Source organism: Diabrotica virgifera, chromosome 10 (assembly GCF_917563875.1).
Source record: "Diabrotica virgifera virgifera chromosome 10, PGI_DIABVI_V3a".
NCBI classification, from domain to species: Eukaryota; Metazoa; Arthropoda; class Insecta; order Coleoptera; family Chrysomelidae; genus Diabrotica; species Diabrotica virgifera.
Window position 1 is genome coordinate 35,826,600 of NC_065452.1, and position 15,282 is coordinate 35,841,881.

Sequence of the window (15,282 nt, forward strand, 5' to 3'; positions counted from 1 at the left end):
GTCGGCAACATCGTCTCCAATAGTTCATTTTTATCGCCTTAATTTTTGACTTCTTTCTTTGGTTGATATCCCAGAGTTCAGCGCCGTACAACCCAATACTTTCTATTATTGTTTTATACATTCTTCTTTTATTTTCTTTTGTTATTTTATTACTCCACAATAGTCCCTGTAGCGGTCTGGTGGCTGATCTTGCTTGGCCAATCCTGGAATGTATTTCCTCGTTACTCCCTGCTTTTGAAGTTATTTGGGCTCCTAAGTATTTGAAGCCTTCTGTTGGGTTTATAGTTCCCATTTCAATATGTAGGCGTTCTGGTGTTTCTCCTACAACTAAGTACTCGGTTTTTTGTATATTAATTGTAAGGCCCCACTTAGTGTACTCCTCTTCCAGTTTTCTGAGCATATATCTATATCACTCTCGTCTTCAGCTAGAATGGCTTGGTCGTCAGCGAAGTGTATTGTGTACAATCTATCGTCATCGATTGTGATGCCCATATTGCAGCACTTTTTTCTCCACAGTGAGAGTGCCTCATTTAAATATATTTTAAAGAGTGTAGGTGCTACGCAGCAGCCTTGCTTTAGGCCCTTACTAATAGGAATTTCTCTAGTTAATTTGTTTCCAGTTTTAATGTTTACCGTCATATTTTTGTAAAGCTGTTATACTGCTTGTATATTTTTTTCGCTTATTCCTTGTTTTTCCATTGCTATCCAGAGCACTGAAAGTGGTAAACTATCGTATGCCTTTGTCAGATCAATAAAAACTATATGGGTGGAAAGGTTGTGGGCTAATCTTTTCTCAATAACCTGCTTTAGAGAAAATATGCTGTCCATACAGGATCTGCCTGCACGAAAGCCAGTTTGTTCTTCTACATCTGTCATCTCTTTTTCAATTTTATTTTTTATTATTTTTCCATAGAGTCTTGAGAGTGAGTTTATGACACTAAGCCCCCTGTAGTTTGAACAATTTTTTCTATCTCCTTTTTTGTGTATGTTGTTAATATGTGCTTTTGTCCACTCAGGTGGTAAATCATGACCTTTATAGAATAAGGTGAAAACATACCCAAGTAATTATCGTAATACTTGTGGGCCGTGTTTTAGTAATTCATTCGGTATTCCTTGTGGTCCGCATGACTTTCGATTTTTTAGAGCTCGTATTGCATTCTTGACTTCCTGTACTGTTTTTTCATCGTCTTCATCGTATTCTACTTCATATGTTGTTGTACTGATGTTCGTGAATTGCGGTCTTGTTTCAGTCAAAAGTTGCGAGTAATGTTCGATCCAAGATCTTTCTTCTATTAAATCTATTCTACTAGTTTCTTTTCTGTTTGTTCTCAGATTTTTTATCGTTTTTCACGCTTCTCTTGATCTTGTTGACCCTATATATTTGTTGAGCTCTTCGCATTTACTTTCCCAGGAAATATTTTTTGCTTTCGTTACAAGATTTTTTTACTGCTCTGTTTGATCTTGCGTACATTGGCCTATCATCTGGGTCATTTGTTTGCATCCATTTTTGATACGCTTGTTTCTTGTTATGTACTGCATTAGCAATGTCATCTGTCCACCACAATGGAGTATTCTTTTTGTTCCTTTGGATTGTGCCGAGCGCCTCATAAGCTGCTTCATTGATTTTATTTAATATCTCGTTATAGGTATTCTGGGCTGAGGAGTAGATCAGGTTCGACAATTTTTGGCTAAGCCGCAGCTTATATAAAAATGATGTTGAGTCGTTTTGCAGTGCATCAATATTGTATTTAGGTAGATCCGCCTCGAGGGGTCTAGGACGTTTCATCGCCGCCGTTTCGATGCCGCCAGTTCGATGCCGATGCCGGCCGATTCATCGCCAGTCAATTAATCGCTATCTGATATATTTCCGAATTTTCGACAGTTACAATTATTAGTTATTTTTAGTATTAATTAGGAATTCTAGGAAATGCGAGATATGACGGCGATGAAATGGACTGGCGATGAACCGGCGGCATCGAAACGGCCGGCGATGAACCGGCGGCATCGAAACGTCCCATTCCGGCCTCGAGTGATTTTGATTGAGCTGGTAGGTTGTCATTTTGATGTAGTAGTCGCGGTCGATACTGTAGAAAACATTTTGATCTTGCCATATAGTGGTCAGTTCCACACTCCGGTCCTCTTAATACTCTTACGTCTTCAACTTGTATGTGTGTTTCTTGTTTGGTGATAACATAATCTATAAATGACTTGGTATTTCTCGTTGGTTGGACCCAGGTATACTTAGTATGTTTTTATGTTGGTAGAATCCGTTTAGAATTTTCAGAGAGTGCTGTTCGCAGAATTCGATTAAATGTTCCCCATTTTCATTTGTTTTAGTATCACCGTATTTTCCCACTACTTTCTATTTTACACAACAAATATATTTTAATAAGATGTAAATTGGAACCGGACGGTCAGATACTAGCACAAGTGATACGAGTTTAAATATATAGGTAAGAAGTGGAAGATCAAGTGAATAAAGCAAACAGAGCCGCAAGATGCCTTAATTACAATACGGAGAAATAAAAATATCTGTAAAGAAATGAAAGGCAGAATTTACAAAACAGTCATCAGACCAATAATGATATACGCAGCAGAAACACGACTCGACACAGAGAGAACAATAATATAATGCTAGAAATAGCAGACATGAAAACCTTTAAAATCGATGGCAAGATACTACATACAGATGTAACTAATAATGGAAGGAAAAATAGAATAAAAGCGTGGTCCTGCACAAATGTCCTGGCTGCGTAACATCAAGGATTGGACAGGATTAGACTTCCACATCCCAATAAGAAAAGCAAAGGATAGAGACAAATTTACAGAAGTCATCGTTAACCTCCACCAGAAACGGCACCTGAAGAAGAATATACTATGGGACAGAGCTAGAAGTACATATATGCAACGGAGATGCAAAGAGGAATACATTAAGGACTGAGTAAGAAAGAGAAGAGTAGAATAGAACGATCATATAAGCCGCATGACAACAAATAGAGTAGTAAAGTGAAGATGCATGTCTACACAAAAAGAAGAAGTTTTCAAGAGGTCTTTCAAGAGATGCTTTGTTTTTTCAAAATTAGAAAAAAATACACTTTTTTCCCACTGTTGAGGGAACATGCAATGTTCCCTCGAACATGCGATATTCAAAAAGTAAATTTCAAATGAATTAACCTTTTAGAGGAAATTATGAATGTCTTCATTACAAAAGTGGCAGCTATAATTTATTCCATGTCAAAATTTTACTTTAATACTTTTGTGTACATTTTTTCCAATTATTAATTTTGGTTCAAAAACTGTACAAATTTTACCAGTATATGTTTCACCCTCTAATCTGTTACTTACACTATACATGACAAGTTTTGCCCCAAAAGGAAGATACACAGCAGTACACACTTACTTGTATTAGAATTAGGTGACTGGGGGTGTGACAGTTGATGAGAGGTCAGGAGTTGTTCGGCGCTCTGGTGCTGCTGGGCTGCGGCTTGTGCAGCTAGGGACTTCCTTGGATCCTCCCAAGTGGTTGTGCGTGTCGTGTGACTGAAAAAATAAGTTTTTAATAAGAACGTAAGTTGTAAGATTGTAAAAAGTCATGTATCAATAATGGTTAAGCAAGTTGTATCATTTATTTATCGTATAGCTAGGGACGGACTCGAGCCGAGCCGAGCCGACCTTTTGACAAGGTTGAGCTCGGCTCGAAATTTCGGTCCGAGCTCGAGATAGAAGCTCGGATTAAACTTCAAGCTGCAAGATGAGCTCGTGGCTCGTGTCGGCTCGGCTCGAATATTTCAAGCCGAGCTAGCTGGACATCAATATTTTGAACCCGAGCACTGTTGATCCATATTGGTTGCATAATATTCGGCTACAGAATAAACAAGAGCTAATCCCTCGTGTTGTGCCGCAGAGCTTCTGAATGATATTATTTCTGGTTTTTAGCTCTTCAGCAATTGTACTTAAATGTTTTCTAAATCTTAACGTTCTGTCCAAAGCCACCACTAGGTATTTTGGATATTTGTATCAATCAGAATAGACTTACAATGTGAAGCAACCAGGCGTACACTGTATAGGAAATAACATTAGGAGTGTATGCACTTACAACAGTAGGAAATAAGAGAAACAGATTTACAACAACATAGCAATATTAGTTGTTTGAAATATCGTGTCCAAAATTTAATAATGGGAGGAATTAGAAAGGAGAGAATAACATTGTTGGCAAACCTATAATTTTAAAAGGATTGTTTTGTTACGGGAAAGGCAAAATCCACAGGTAATTGTAATTATTAGTTTTTAGAAAAATAAGGTAGAGAAATTTGGAATTTTAAGTCCTTTTGTTTAAGCCCAAGAATATTTGTAGAATTCCCGAAAAGTAATTATGATGAGTAGAAGTATTTGTTGAAAGAATGCATGGGTTTTTTCGAATGAAAAAAGAGGAATGTGGAGAGAGAAATGTTTCTGATTGGTTTGGCAATTTGGAATGGGGAGAGAAGTTTGAATGTTCAGACAGTTTTGGAAAAGGAGATTATTATGTGACCTGCATCCGAGAAGAGCAGTCAAAAGTTTTCGTGAGTAGTTCAGAAGCAAATACTAGTGGTTGTTTGATAGTGAAGAGTAGCTGAAAAGTGGAACGAGAGACAAATCAAATCGAGAAGAAATCCCTCTTTGATTCAGTAAAGTCCAAGAGAGTAAGTTACAAGAACTATAGTTATTAAAATTATTTGTGACACCAAGTAAAAAAGATACTTGGGTCTCAGGAGTTTATCATTGTGAGAAAGAGAGGAGAGAGTTTTGGAGTTTATTGAACGAGTACTGGTCAAAAGAGGCCTGGCTCGTGTTTTGGAGAAATAGTTGCTGGTATGCTGCTGGATTGATGCTGAGAACGGAGAAGGCTTTGATTGGTAGCCTAAAATAATCAACAAGGAAGAGCTGTTTGGGTCAAGAGGAGACATCATTGTGTGTGAATCAAAAAGTTCGGTCAATAACTTATGTGATAGATTTTCTTTATAATCAGAAGTTAATTTTTTTGCGTAAAAGCATATGAATTAAGATTCCAACATTTCAAAAATTTAATAGGAAGTATAAGTATTTTTGCTAATACCTAAATTGGTTTGTTTAGCTTGTTGTATTAATGGTATCAAGAACAAAGCGATAAATATTTGTTTGAATTAGATTAATTTATATGGTAAAAGTTTCATTTGGACAGTTATGCCCACAGGATTTAATTGATAAAATTTCAGAGCATTGCTTTTGATAATAAGGTATTTGTATGTGCTTATTTATGGTATTTTTGTTTATTTCCTTTTCCTATTTTATCCCGATAAGGATCAACTAAGAGATACCGAAGCCATGAGAAAGGATAAGTATAACCTAAGATAATTTAGTTATTTTTTTTATGACAAAAAGGCACCCTGAGATTTTTCTTAATTTTTTTATGTATGATTTGCGACAATTGAATAGTTAATTAAATAAATACTAATTAATATAAAAGTAAGAGAAAGCAGATCATAACAATAGATTAAGGTCTGCTTTCCCTTAATGGACAGGAGATAGAAATAGAATGGGTAAATCATTTCAAATACCTTGGCAGCTGGTTAAATGTGAATTGTGACTCTAATAAAGAGATAATAACCAAGATCTAAATATCACGTAATGCTTTTATGACCTGGAAACCAATTTTATGTAACAGAAACCTGTCGATGAATATTCGCAAGAAGGTCCTGAAATGTTATGTGTGGTCTATCCTATTGTATGATTGTGAAACATTGACTTTAAAAACTACAATGCTAAACACATTAAAGGCATTCGAATTGTGCTGCTATCGACGAATCCTAGATATTTTGGGTTTCGCACACTTCCAACGAAGATGTTATTCAAATGATGAATTCAGAACGTCTGCTCATAAGCATCATAAAGAGGAGAAAACAGAATACATCGGCCATATAATTCGAGGACCTAAATACCATCTGCTTCGCCTTATAATACAAGGAAAAGTGGAGGGAAAGAGATGGATTGGTCAAAAGAAACTTTCATGGCTGCGTAATATTAGACAATAGCAATAGTGTGGCTCCACAGTAGAAGAATTATTTCGCGCAGCAGCCGATAGATAAAGGTTTCAGGAAATCGTAAACATGATGATGGCCAACGTCTGAATACAGACACGGCACCTAAAGAAGAAGAAGTAAAAGCATGGCCGTTACATTACTAAAAGCTTGACCGACTAATGATGTTAAGATAGAAGAAAGAAACTACGGAATATTACGAGTACCTTTTGGAAACAACAGAGATGAAAATCCATTACTGAATCGAAATACACTTCGAAATATAAGTAAAAGAAGATCTTAAAATATCAACTTAAATATTGGCAGTAAAGATAAATAAAGTTGGAAAAGAAAAACAAGTGAACGAGTATACAAATCAATCGAATGATGAAAAATACAACAGTTAAAAATTTACATGGGATAATATACCCGCGACCTCACACGGCACTGGTGCATCTTAAAATTTGTTGCGTGGACTTTGGACCGAGAGAAGCTAGAGTTCAAATCCATTAAATGCGAGTCGCCACCTCTGTTCAACGTTCCCAACTAAAGTTTACGGTAAGACAATCATATGTGCGACGTTGCCAATACAACTGAAATTTCAGAAGTCTTGTGTGAAATGCTATGGTTCGTCCAAAATAGGTGTTAGTAAGTAATGTTTAGAAATAAACGATTGTTTACAGTGACAAACAGAATATTTATTAGAATATTTATTATAATATTTATAAGAATATTTATTATTTGGCCTATAATAACCGATTCCACGAAAAGAGTAATTTTTGTCGGAGTTTTATTATTGTTTTCATATTTTTTAAGTAAAAGTCAATAAAAAAATTAAGACAGATACATAACTTCATATACTTCCATCTGTTATGAATTGTAAGGTACGTACGGTACAAATTGCACAAAAACAAGCAGCTTTGGTACGGGAACGGAACCCTAGGGAATACATATTAAACGTACAACATATTATAGAAAATATTTTAATCCCCTCAGGTGTTTCCAATTCTTCATATAGCTGAGCAGACGATAATTCTTTAGCAGTAGCCACATAGTGCTTTGTTTCCCTCTTTGTTACCTGGAACATATTATTATCATTCACTTCATCATTCCACTACCAATTTTCTTTGTCCCTAGCAGGCTCTTTATCAGATATTTTTCCTAGTACTTCCCAATCGTACCATAACTTTAATGTTGGCTTCTCACCAGGCATTGATTGTATCTTTTTCCTCAAGCCCTTTCCGCACTCTACTCTTAAGCACTCTTTTGTTCTTCAGGTGTCATCTCCGCTACGGAGGTTGGCAATCATCATAGCTATTTTAATTTTTGAGGCAGTAGCTCTAAATTTTTGTTTAGAGCTGTATCCAAAACATTCTCTTAGGTTCTTCAGCCATGAAATTCGTCTTCTTCCAATGCTTCTTCTGCCATCTATCTCTTCTTGCATTATGGGTCGCAGGATGCCATACTTCTCGCCTAAGCATCACAGGTCCGAGATACTGTAGCTTTCTTGCTTTAATTGTAAGTTCAACTGCCTTCTCTTTACCTATTATTCTGAGTACTTCATTGTTCGTAACGCTATCTACCCAGGAAATCCTCATAATTCTTCTATAGGTCCACATTTCAAAGGCGTTGAGTCGTTCCATTGTCTCTAGATTTAACGTCCATGAATTTCCTCCATAGTATAGTGTACACTGTATACGCAAACACTCTTGCCAAATCCTTATCCTTTAACTTCCAGCATTTTACTTTCTGCTGTCCTATCGGAGGAGTGTTTCCGTCAGGAAGTAGAGTTGCACAAGTTTGACTTGAATGTTTGAACTTGACTTGAGTTTGACTTAATTTCAAGTCAAACTCAAGTCAATCCTTCTGACAAATAATTCAAGTCAAGTCAAACTGGTCAATCGTACAGGTTTGAAAATTCAAACTGTTTGTCAAACTAGTTTGAAAGAGTTTGAAAATAATTTAGTAGATATACTTTTTTGTCGAGATTGACATGTTAGTTGTCAATTAAGATAAGAAAATTAATAATACAATGAGTGCCACATAAAAGAATCTTGATACAGGAAGCGATTATAATCAAAATAGGGTAAATTTTTTAAAAATGATTCCTGTATGCATAGAATTGCTTGCTGGCAAGTTTCGTTTTATCGATATAACTTTTATATATTTGAGTGTTACTAGATTAAAACAAAGAATTCATTGGATAGTATTTTTATCATACCAAGTGTAATTTAATCTACTTTGGAAGCTTTCAAGTATTACGTAACGCAAGTTGGGACTTGCTATAAAAATAACTATAAAACTTATAAAAAAAACTACGGAATCACAATCTCCCAACTTTTCAACTTTTGTTTATATTTTACATAGAACCCCTAGATTGTATTATATTGCCCTCTCACGCTCCACTCATGTTACAATAGGACAATAGTATTCAAGTGAAAAAATCTTAAAATTTGTATTAACAGGACAAGCACAGTAACACGTGTTTGCAATAATTAGCTGGACCTTTCTTCACAACACAAGATGAAAAGATACAGATGGGATAAAGAGGTTGTGAGAGCTTCAAAAATTGCGTTTCGTAATACTTGAACGGCCCCTTTAACCAAAATTTATGAAGGAACAACAAAATATTATATTTTTGATAAAGTAGGTTTAATGAATTTTTTGCGACTTTGCAATGTCGTCCTAAAGAATTAATTGTTCACTATTTGTCATTTTATAACGCTGTTCTTTATTTTTACATAATACAAGTATGCACTTTTTAATTTCCATTGTTTTGAAATCACCTGCCGCAATATCAAATAAATCAGTATATGTATTTTTCTTAATTAATTCTGCTTCGACTACAAATTTTTTTTCTTAATTTTTGCAGTGGGAATACCTTTAAAATCAGACTCACTTTGATCTGATACTTATCCGGAGCCGAAAAATATTCAGGTTCAGATATTATTTTACAAAGCACACACTTCAAAACGAACGTAATAAACAAGACAAGCATTTACTTCTTAATAATAGGAACTACAAACTAATGTGCGGAGTAGCAGAGTTAGTACAGATTCAGACCTATCCAAGTAAGTCAAAACAAAAGTCGGTACGCTCTCAATTAGAATTGGAAATAAACACGTTGCACAATATGATATTCAAACTTCAAACTGTTTGAAGAAGTTTGATTTCAAGTCAAACCTAAAGATATCGAAATCAAGTCAATACAAACTTTTTTACAAAAAAAGTTTGGTTTTCAAGTCAAGTCAAGTTTGTTGAATAAAGTCAAACTAGTTTGACTTGATTTATCTCTATCAGGAAGGGCATCCGGCAGTAAAAACCTTTCTGAAACCACGGAGGGAAGGAATATGGAAGAGAATGTAGAAACAAGAGTATTTGGGATATAATCACTACAAAAACATCATAATTCGGACCCTAAATGACATATCTATTATAAATATTTTGGAAATAATTTTGGAATAAATGTGGAAAAGAATGTAGAAACAAGAGTATCTATTTGGGAATTAATCACTACAAAAAATATCATAATTCGGTCCTAAGTGACATATATATTATAAATATTTTCCCTGCCCTGCCACCCCACACTATAAAACAACACCAAAAGAAAAACTAGGAATAATCATAAAACAAAAGATACGACTTTCTTAGCATCCAACTTTCTTATTGTTGTTCTTTTTGTGGGCTATGTTTTTGACAATTCACACAGCTTATTAACTTCCATCTTAAGTTAAGAGTCCACTTTCGAAATTAGACAAAAAATTCCTCTGAAGAAAGAGGAGTAATGGAAAGGCTAACTCTGAACTTTACAACAATCACAAATCCGCCATTTCGCACTAACTTTACGATCGGACAGATTTGCAGCTAGTTGTAAGTCAATTATAACTCAAAGTATTGAAAATGATAAGTATGACGTTGCAGAAATGCAGAAACAACTTCCAAAACCAACCAATAAAAAAATGTTTGAACGTTTAAACACTTGCAAATATACCAAAATATAAAAAAGTGCCCTAGGAACGCATATGAAAAAATGAAAATTCAATTTTTAAGATTATAATTTTTAAGTTATACCTTCAGATATGTAATAAAATGTTAAATTTCTCAGTACATAAATACAGGGTGTCCAGAAACTCTCTTGACAAACGAAGACCTACCGGAGATTCCTAGTCCGAAAATTACAGCTAGAGCTCTTTGAAGATGGCGCCTTGTAAGTAATTAGTTTTTTTAAATACCTCCAGAACGCTTCTATTTAGAAAAATGAAAACTAGTACGCCTATTTATCTTCCAGAGATTCCAATCGATTCCAAAAATTGCGAATTTCTAGTACCGGTCATAGGCGTCAGTTTTGGGTAGGGTAACGGTTATTTTTCGTATAACTTTATTATAATTTTATATTCACCATTTGCGTGCATACGGGTAATATGACCCGTATGCGCGCCAATGGAGAATATAAAATTCTTAATTGTAGGTCAAAAAATGCGCAATAACTACCTCTTAAAACCTACCAAACTTCATTTGTATATCTCAACCGGTTTTAGAGCAATAAATAAATCGTCAGTTTGTAAAAAAAATTTCAACATCCCGTATCTCGGAAACGAAGCATTTGCAGCCATATGTTTATAAAGCAAAGTGTCATTATTTTTTCATGCAGAATTACCCCTTAAAGTTTGTCGCACTTATTTAGGAACACCCTATATTGATGAAGAACATTGCTAGTTGTTAAAGTACCTAATTTTTATTATCCAACATAAGCGAATAAATAAAAAAACAGAATATTAAGAAAACATGAGGCCATATTTGGGTTTTAATTTCAGTATTTTATAAATACTAAAATATTCCACAGGGTGTGGTGAACTTTGAGAAAAAAACACAGTTTGACTGATACACCCGGTATACAATGACAATTTACCTGTCTATCAACAATATTATTACAGCGATATTGTTAAAGAATAAGGCTGTAACATATTAAAAAAATTCACTTAAATCAGGCAACAGATTTAGGAAATTCGAGACATCAAAAATGACCCATTTTTAAGGTGGTGCGTTAATTTCTTGGAGTAGTGTATATCTTACAGTTCAAGTTGATTATCCAGTTGGAGTTGACTATTGCTAGTTCGAGTCAACTTAAACGGCTGGTATTAGTAAAAGTTGATTATAAATATAAAATGAAGATTTTTATTCAACATTTACTAGTAAAAGTAGACTTTAACTAGAAAAAGTATACTTGATCTTCCCAATGCCATTTAGTAAGAGTTGATTTACGCAAACAACCGATTTTAGAAATTCAATGTTACTGGATATGTTCAAATCGTGATAAGTAGTTGAAACGGTCAAAGCAAAGAGACGCACACTCATCAAACAGCACGTGAGATTATACTCGTATAATGAGTAGTCAACTCAAACTAGTCAAACTAGTAAGAGTTGATTCTATTTTTCCCGCAATCTGCTTTTACTAACAAGGGTTAGGAAGAGTCTACTTCAACACTTCAACTAGTAAAAGTTGAATTAAATGGAATCATCTGATATTTCTTATTATTTCAGGCGAATTTTAAAAAACGAACACAAGAAGTCAAACAATATTTATTTTAAGGCAATTTAATAACAAATACATAACAATTAAATAAAACAATAAAGTATTTAACAAACAAATTGAATCTAGTTGTTTTAAAGTCAATAGCATAAAAAATTTCAATATAAAACGAATAATGTTTAAATTATTTTTATTTATTTTTTTTTTGTTTTTCTTGGTAGTCAGTGTTATCAACTTTAGTCCTTATGCAAGCTTCAGTTTGCGTGGGCACGCTCCTAATCAAATTATCAACATTTTGTTGTGGTAGGTTGCTCCATCCTTCAAGAGCAGCTTGTACTAGCCGTGCGGTGTTTTGTGGATTATCCCGGCGAGCTCTAAATTTTCTTTTGGGCATATCCCACAAATACCCTATAGGGCTAAGCTCGGGTGAGCAAGCAAGCCACTCCAAACAAGGAATACCTTCTGCTTTAATGATGTCTCTAGTTAATCTAATGATATGTGGAGGTCCATTATCATGCAAGAAAATTAAATTTTCTCACGTTGCACCTTTCCAGAGCCTAACTACAGGTTATCAACATACCTGTGAGCATTTAAAGTTGATTGGATGAAAACTAAAGGAGTTTTTTTACGGATCACAATTCTGACAGTTTTCGTTCTTGCTTGTCTTCCTCGACCTCTAAGTAAACGATTTCGTGGGTCATCTGATTTTATACAAATCCTGACTTTTTCTGAAAATAGCACATTTTGTCAATTTCCAATGTTCCAGTTTTGGTGGTGAAGACATCAATTTAGGCGATCAATCTTGTGCTGCCTGGATAACTCGGGAACCTATAACTGTTTCTTACTGTATACTTCTTGGCGCGAACTCTTCTTCTTATCGTTTCAACTGAAAGAGTTACACCTGTTGTTTCCAAAACCTGCCTTTGGACCTACAGGTGAGAAATGGTTGAGTGTCTTCCAGCTGATTGGACAATTAAACGATCGTGGCGAGCCGTTATTACTTTTTGGTGACTTTCCCTTTCTTTATATTTGAGCTTTCTTAGTCCTATTACCTAGCATAGGTTTTGGACAGAACGCCCTGTGTTACGCCTAGATTTACAGCTATGTCCCTCTGAGAACATTACTTGGTCCACAAGGCCAATAATCTTTCCCCGTTGTAAGATGACGCGTATTTTCGTTTTTGGACGCAAAAGTTAGTTTATTTATTTTCGTTCAATTTGTAACTCAAGCAAATAACCTATACCGTACCGAGCTGTACTATTTGATTGTCTTATAGATTTATTGATTTTCAATAAAAACCTTTATTCTTCGCAACAATAACAAGTTTTTTCAAAAGAAATAAATATTACTTTGAAATACATGGTGATTCCATATAAGTTTGGGTGTGTGTACTATTTAATTGTACTTATAAGACAACAGAAAGCATCAAAGATGATAATATTATCAGACCTGACCTACACAAATATCTAAAGAATATAAGAATCCCGCAACGTTTAATGAAACCCAAGAGCAGAATCGGCAACCCTGATAATATAAGTAATTTTTCCACTTCCCCACTCCTTTTTGAATCACATAAAGCCTACTTACATGCAATATCAACGGTTTTCAGCTGATAGAGAAATATGCAAAAATTTGCTTATCGATATTTACTTCAAAAAATTTGTTGGATTTCCAAATAAAACACGGAAGTCTGTTCGATCTTCTTTCTTAAAATTTCAATAAAAATTCAGGAATGGCATTACCGATTTTAAGAACACAAACCAAAATAAAAAAATGTAAAATTTGTTTGTAAAAGGTATATTTAAAATTATCCCTAAAAAGGGCTACATCAAGACAACAAACGTTTTCGAAACAAGAATTCCATCATCAGGTTTTAAATTCGAAATAGCATGCCTGAGCCACCAAAATAATACCATTTAAAGTAGTTAATGTTTACAAAAATATAATACATAATACGTAGAGTTGTTTTAAAGTTAGGATGTTTTAAATTTTCCTAGATTTAACTTCAGGTAGTATATAATTCTGCCCCATGTGGGTTGCAATGTCCAGAGGGTATTAGGGTTGAAAATTTGGTAGTAACGTTTGTTGAGTTTTGGTTATTTAGTAACCGATTATTTTGTCCTTGGAGGATGTATAGTTTGTATATTTGGATGTATATGCTTTTTGTGTGAGTAGTGAGAGAAGATTTTTGTTTATTTAGATTTTTTGTTTGTTTTTGAACGCCTTGGTTGGTAGCAAAACAACAACGTTCATTCTTTTTCAATAAAGATATTTTTGAGAAAGCACTTGAAGCCTGGTCGGCGATTTGGATTCCCAGTTTTTTTAATTGAAATGGTAGTTTTTCAATCCGTTGATGGGATGTGCTGGGAATTCTCTTATTGAGGTCTCCGTTGGTGTGCTGGAAAGGACATCGCACACATCTTATGGAAAATTAGATTCGTTCTAATATAACGATCAATTCTTATCATTGCGCCAACTCTTAATTATGATTAATTACGGCGCAAATTGCAATTAAAGTTTATCGAAATCACATTTTTGGAGTCCATAAAATGTTAGTTTGCAATCATTATTGCTCTGAGTGCTATTCATAACAGCTTAAATCCCGCTGGGCCTAAGCGGATTAGTGAAACTAATCCGCTGATTTATGGAGTACCGAAAATCTGGGTATTTTAAAATATTTTTTCTCTCTCTAACTTATGTACCTACCCATTTGATTTCAGATTTATTTATATCAATTTCTGCTCTTATTTTTGAAAATAGAGAGTTGGCGCAATGATAAGATTTGATCGTTAATTTAAAACGAATCTATTGGTATAAATTTTATTGAATTTGAGTGACATTATATTTTCCATAAGATGTGTGCGATGTCCTTTAGGGCACGTGAAGATTTTGTTTTTTGGAAAAACCCTCAAATATTAATTTAATGTATTAATGGCCAGGCTGAGAGTTGTTTAATGGACCCATCTGCATGTTAAAGGGTGTTCCGGCAGTACAATTATATGTACGTATCATATCAATCCTGGGGCTATCAATAATAGGAGTATATTTAGCAGATTTACATTTGACGTTTAACCATTTGACATTTTGACAAATTTGAAGATTGCAGTTGCAGTTATTTGTTATTGCAGGAAAAAGACGGTAACAGATTTAATTTTTTTATGGGAGAAAAACAATGAGAAACAAGGTACAATTTAGGTTGGGTTAAATGGGTCTAAAAAGGGGACTAAAATAACAAGTTTTTATATTTATGTTAAGGAAACAGCTTGTTCTGGTTTATTTTTTTTAATTAATTACCTACTTTCGTTCTTATAAACTGTTGAAATCAAAACAAATATTTGTATGTAAAAGGGACTTAAATTTATGTTGACATTACATTCTCTGTAGTTATCTAGTGTTTTATTTGAACTGTCATGTCTCATGTTCTAAATCAAACCAACTAATTAAAAAAATAATTCTATCTGAGAAATAGTTGTGGTAAGGGTGAATCTCTATTGACGGACTTCAGATGGCAACGGACATGGATGTTTTAAATTTTCCTAGATTTAACTTCAGGCAACATATTATAATTCTGCCTCATGTGAGTTGCAATGTCCAGAGGGTGAACCTCTATTGACGGACTTCAGATGGCAACGGACTTAATGGGGTGAATTTAAAACCTGATGATGGAATTCTTCTTCCGAAAACGTTTGTTGTCTTGATGTAGCCCTTTTTAAGGAT

The 15,282-nt window shown here is 34.4% G+C and overlaps 1 protein-coding gene across 2 annotated transcripts in view; it reads right to left on the reverse strand.

The window, feature by feature from the left end:
* LOC114332535 (transcriptional coactivator YAP1-A-like) overlaps positions 1–15,282 on the reverse strand; it is a 453,998-nt gene that overhangs the window by 66,497 nt on the left and 372,219 nt on the right. For both annotated transcript variants that reach the window (XM_028282351.2, XM_028282350.2), the window contains exon 2: positions 3,401–3,540. In XM_028282351.2, coding sequence (XP_028138152.1) covers positions 3,401–3,540 — 140 coding nt within the window. The remainder of the gene's footprint in view (positions 1–3,400; positions 3,541–15,282) is intronic.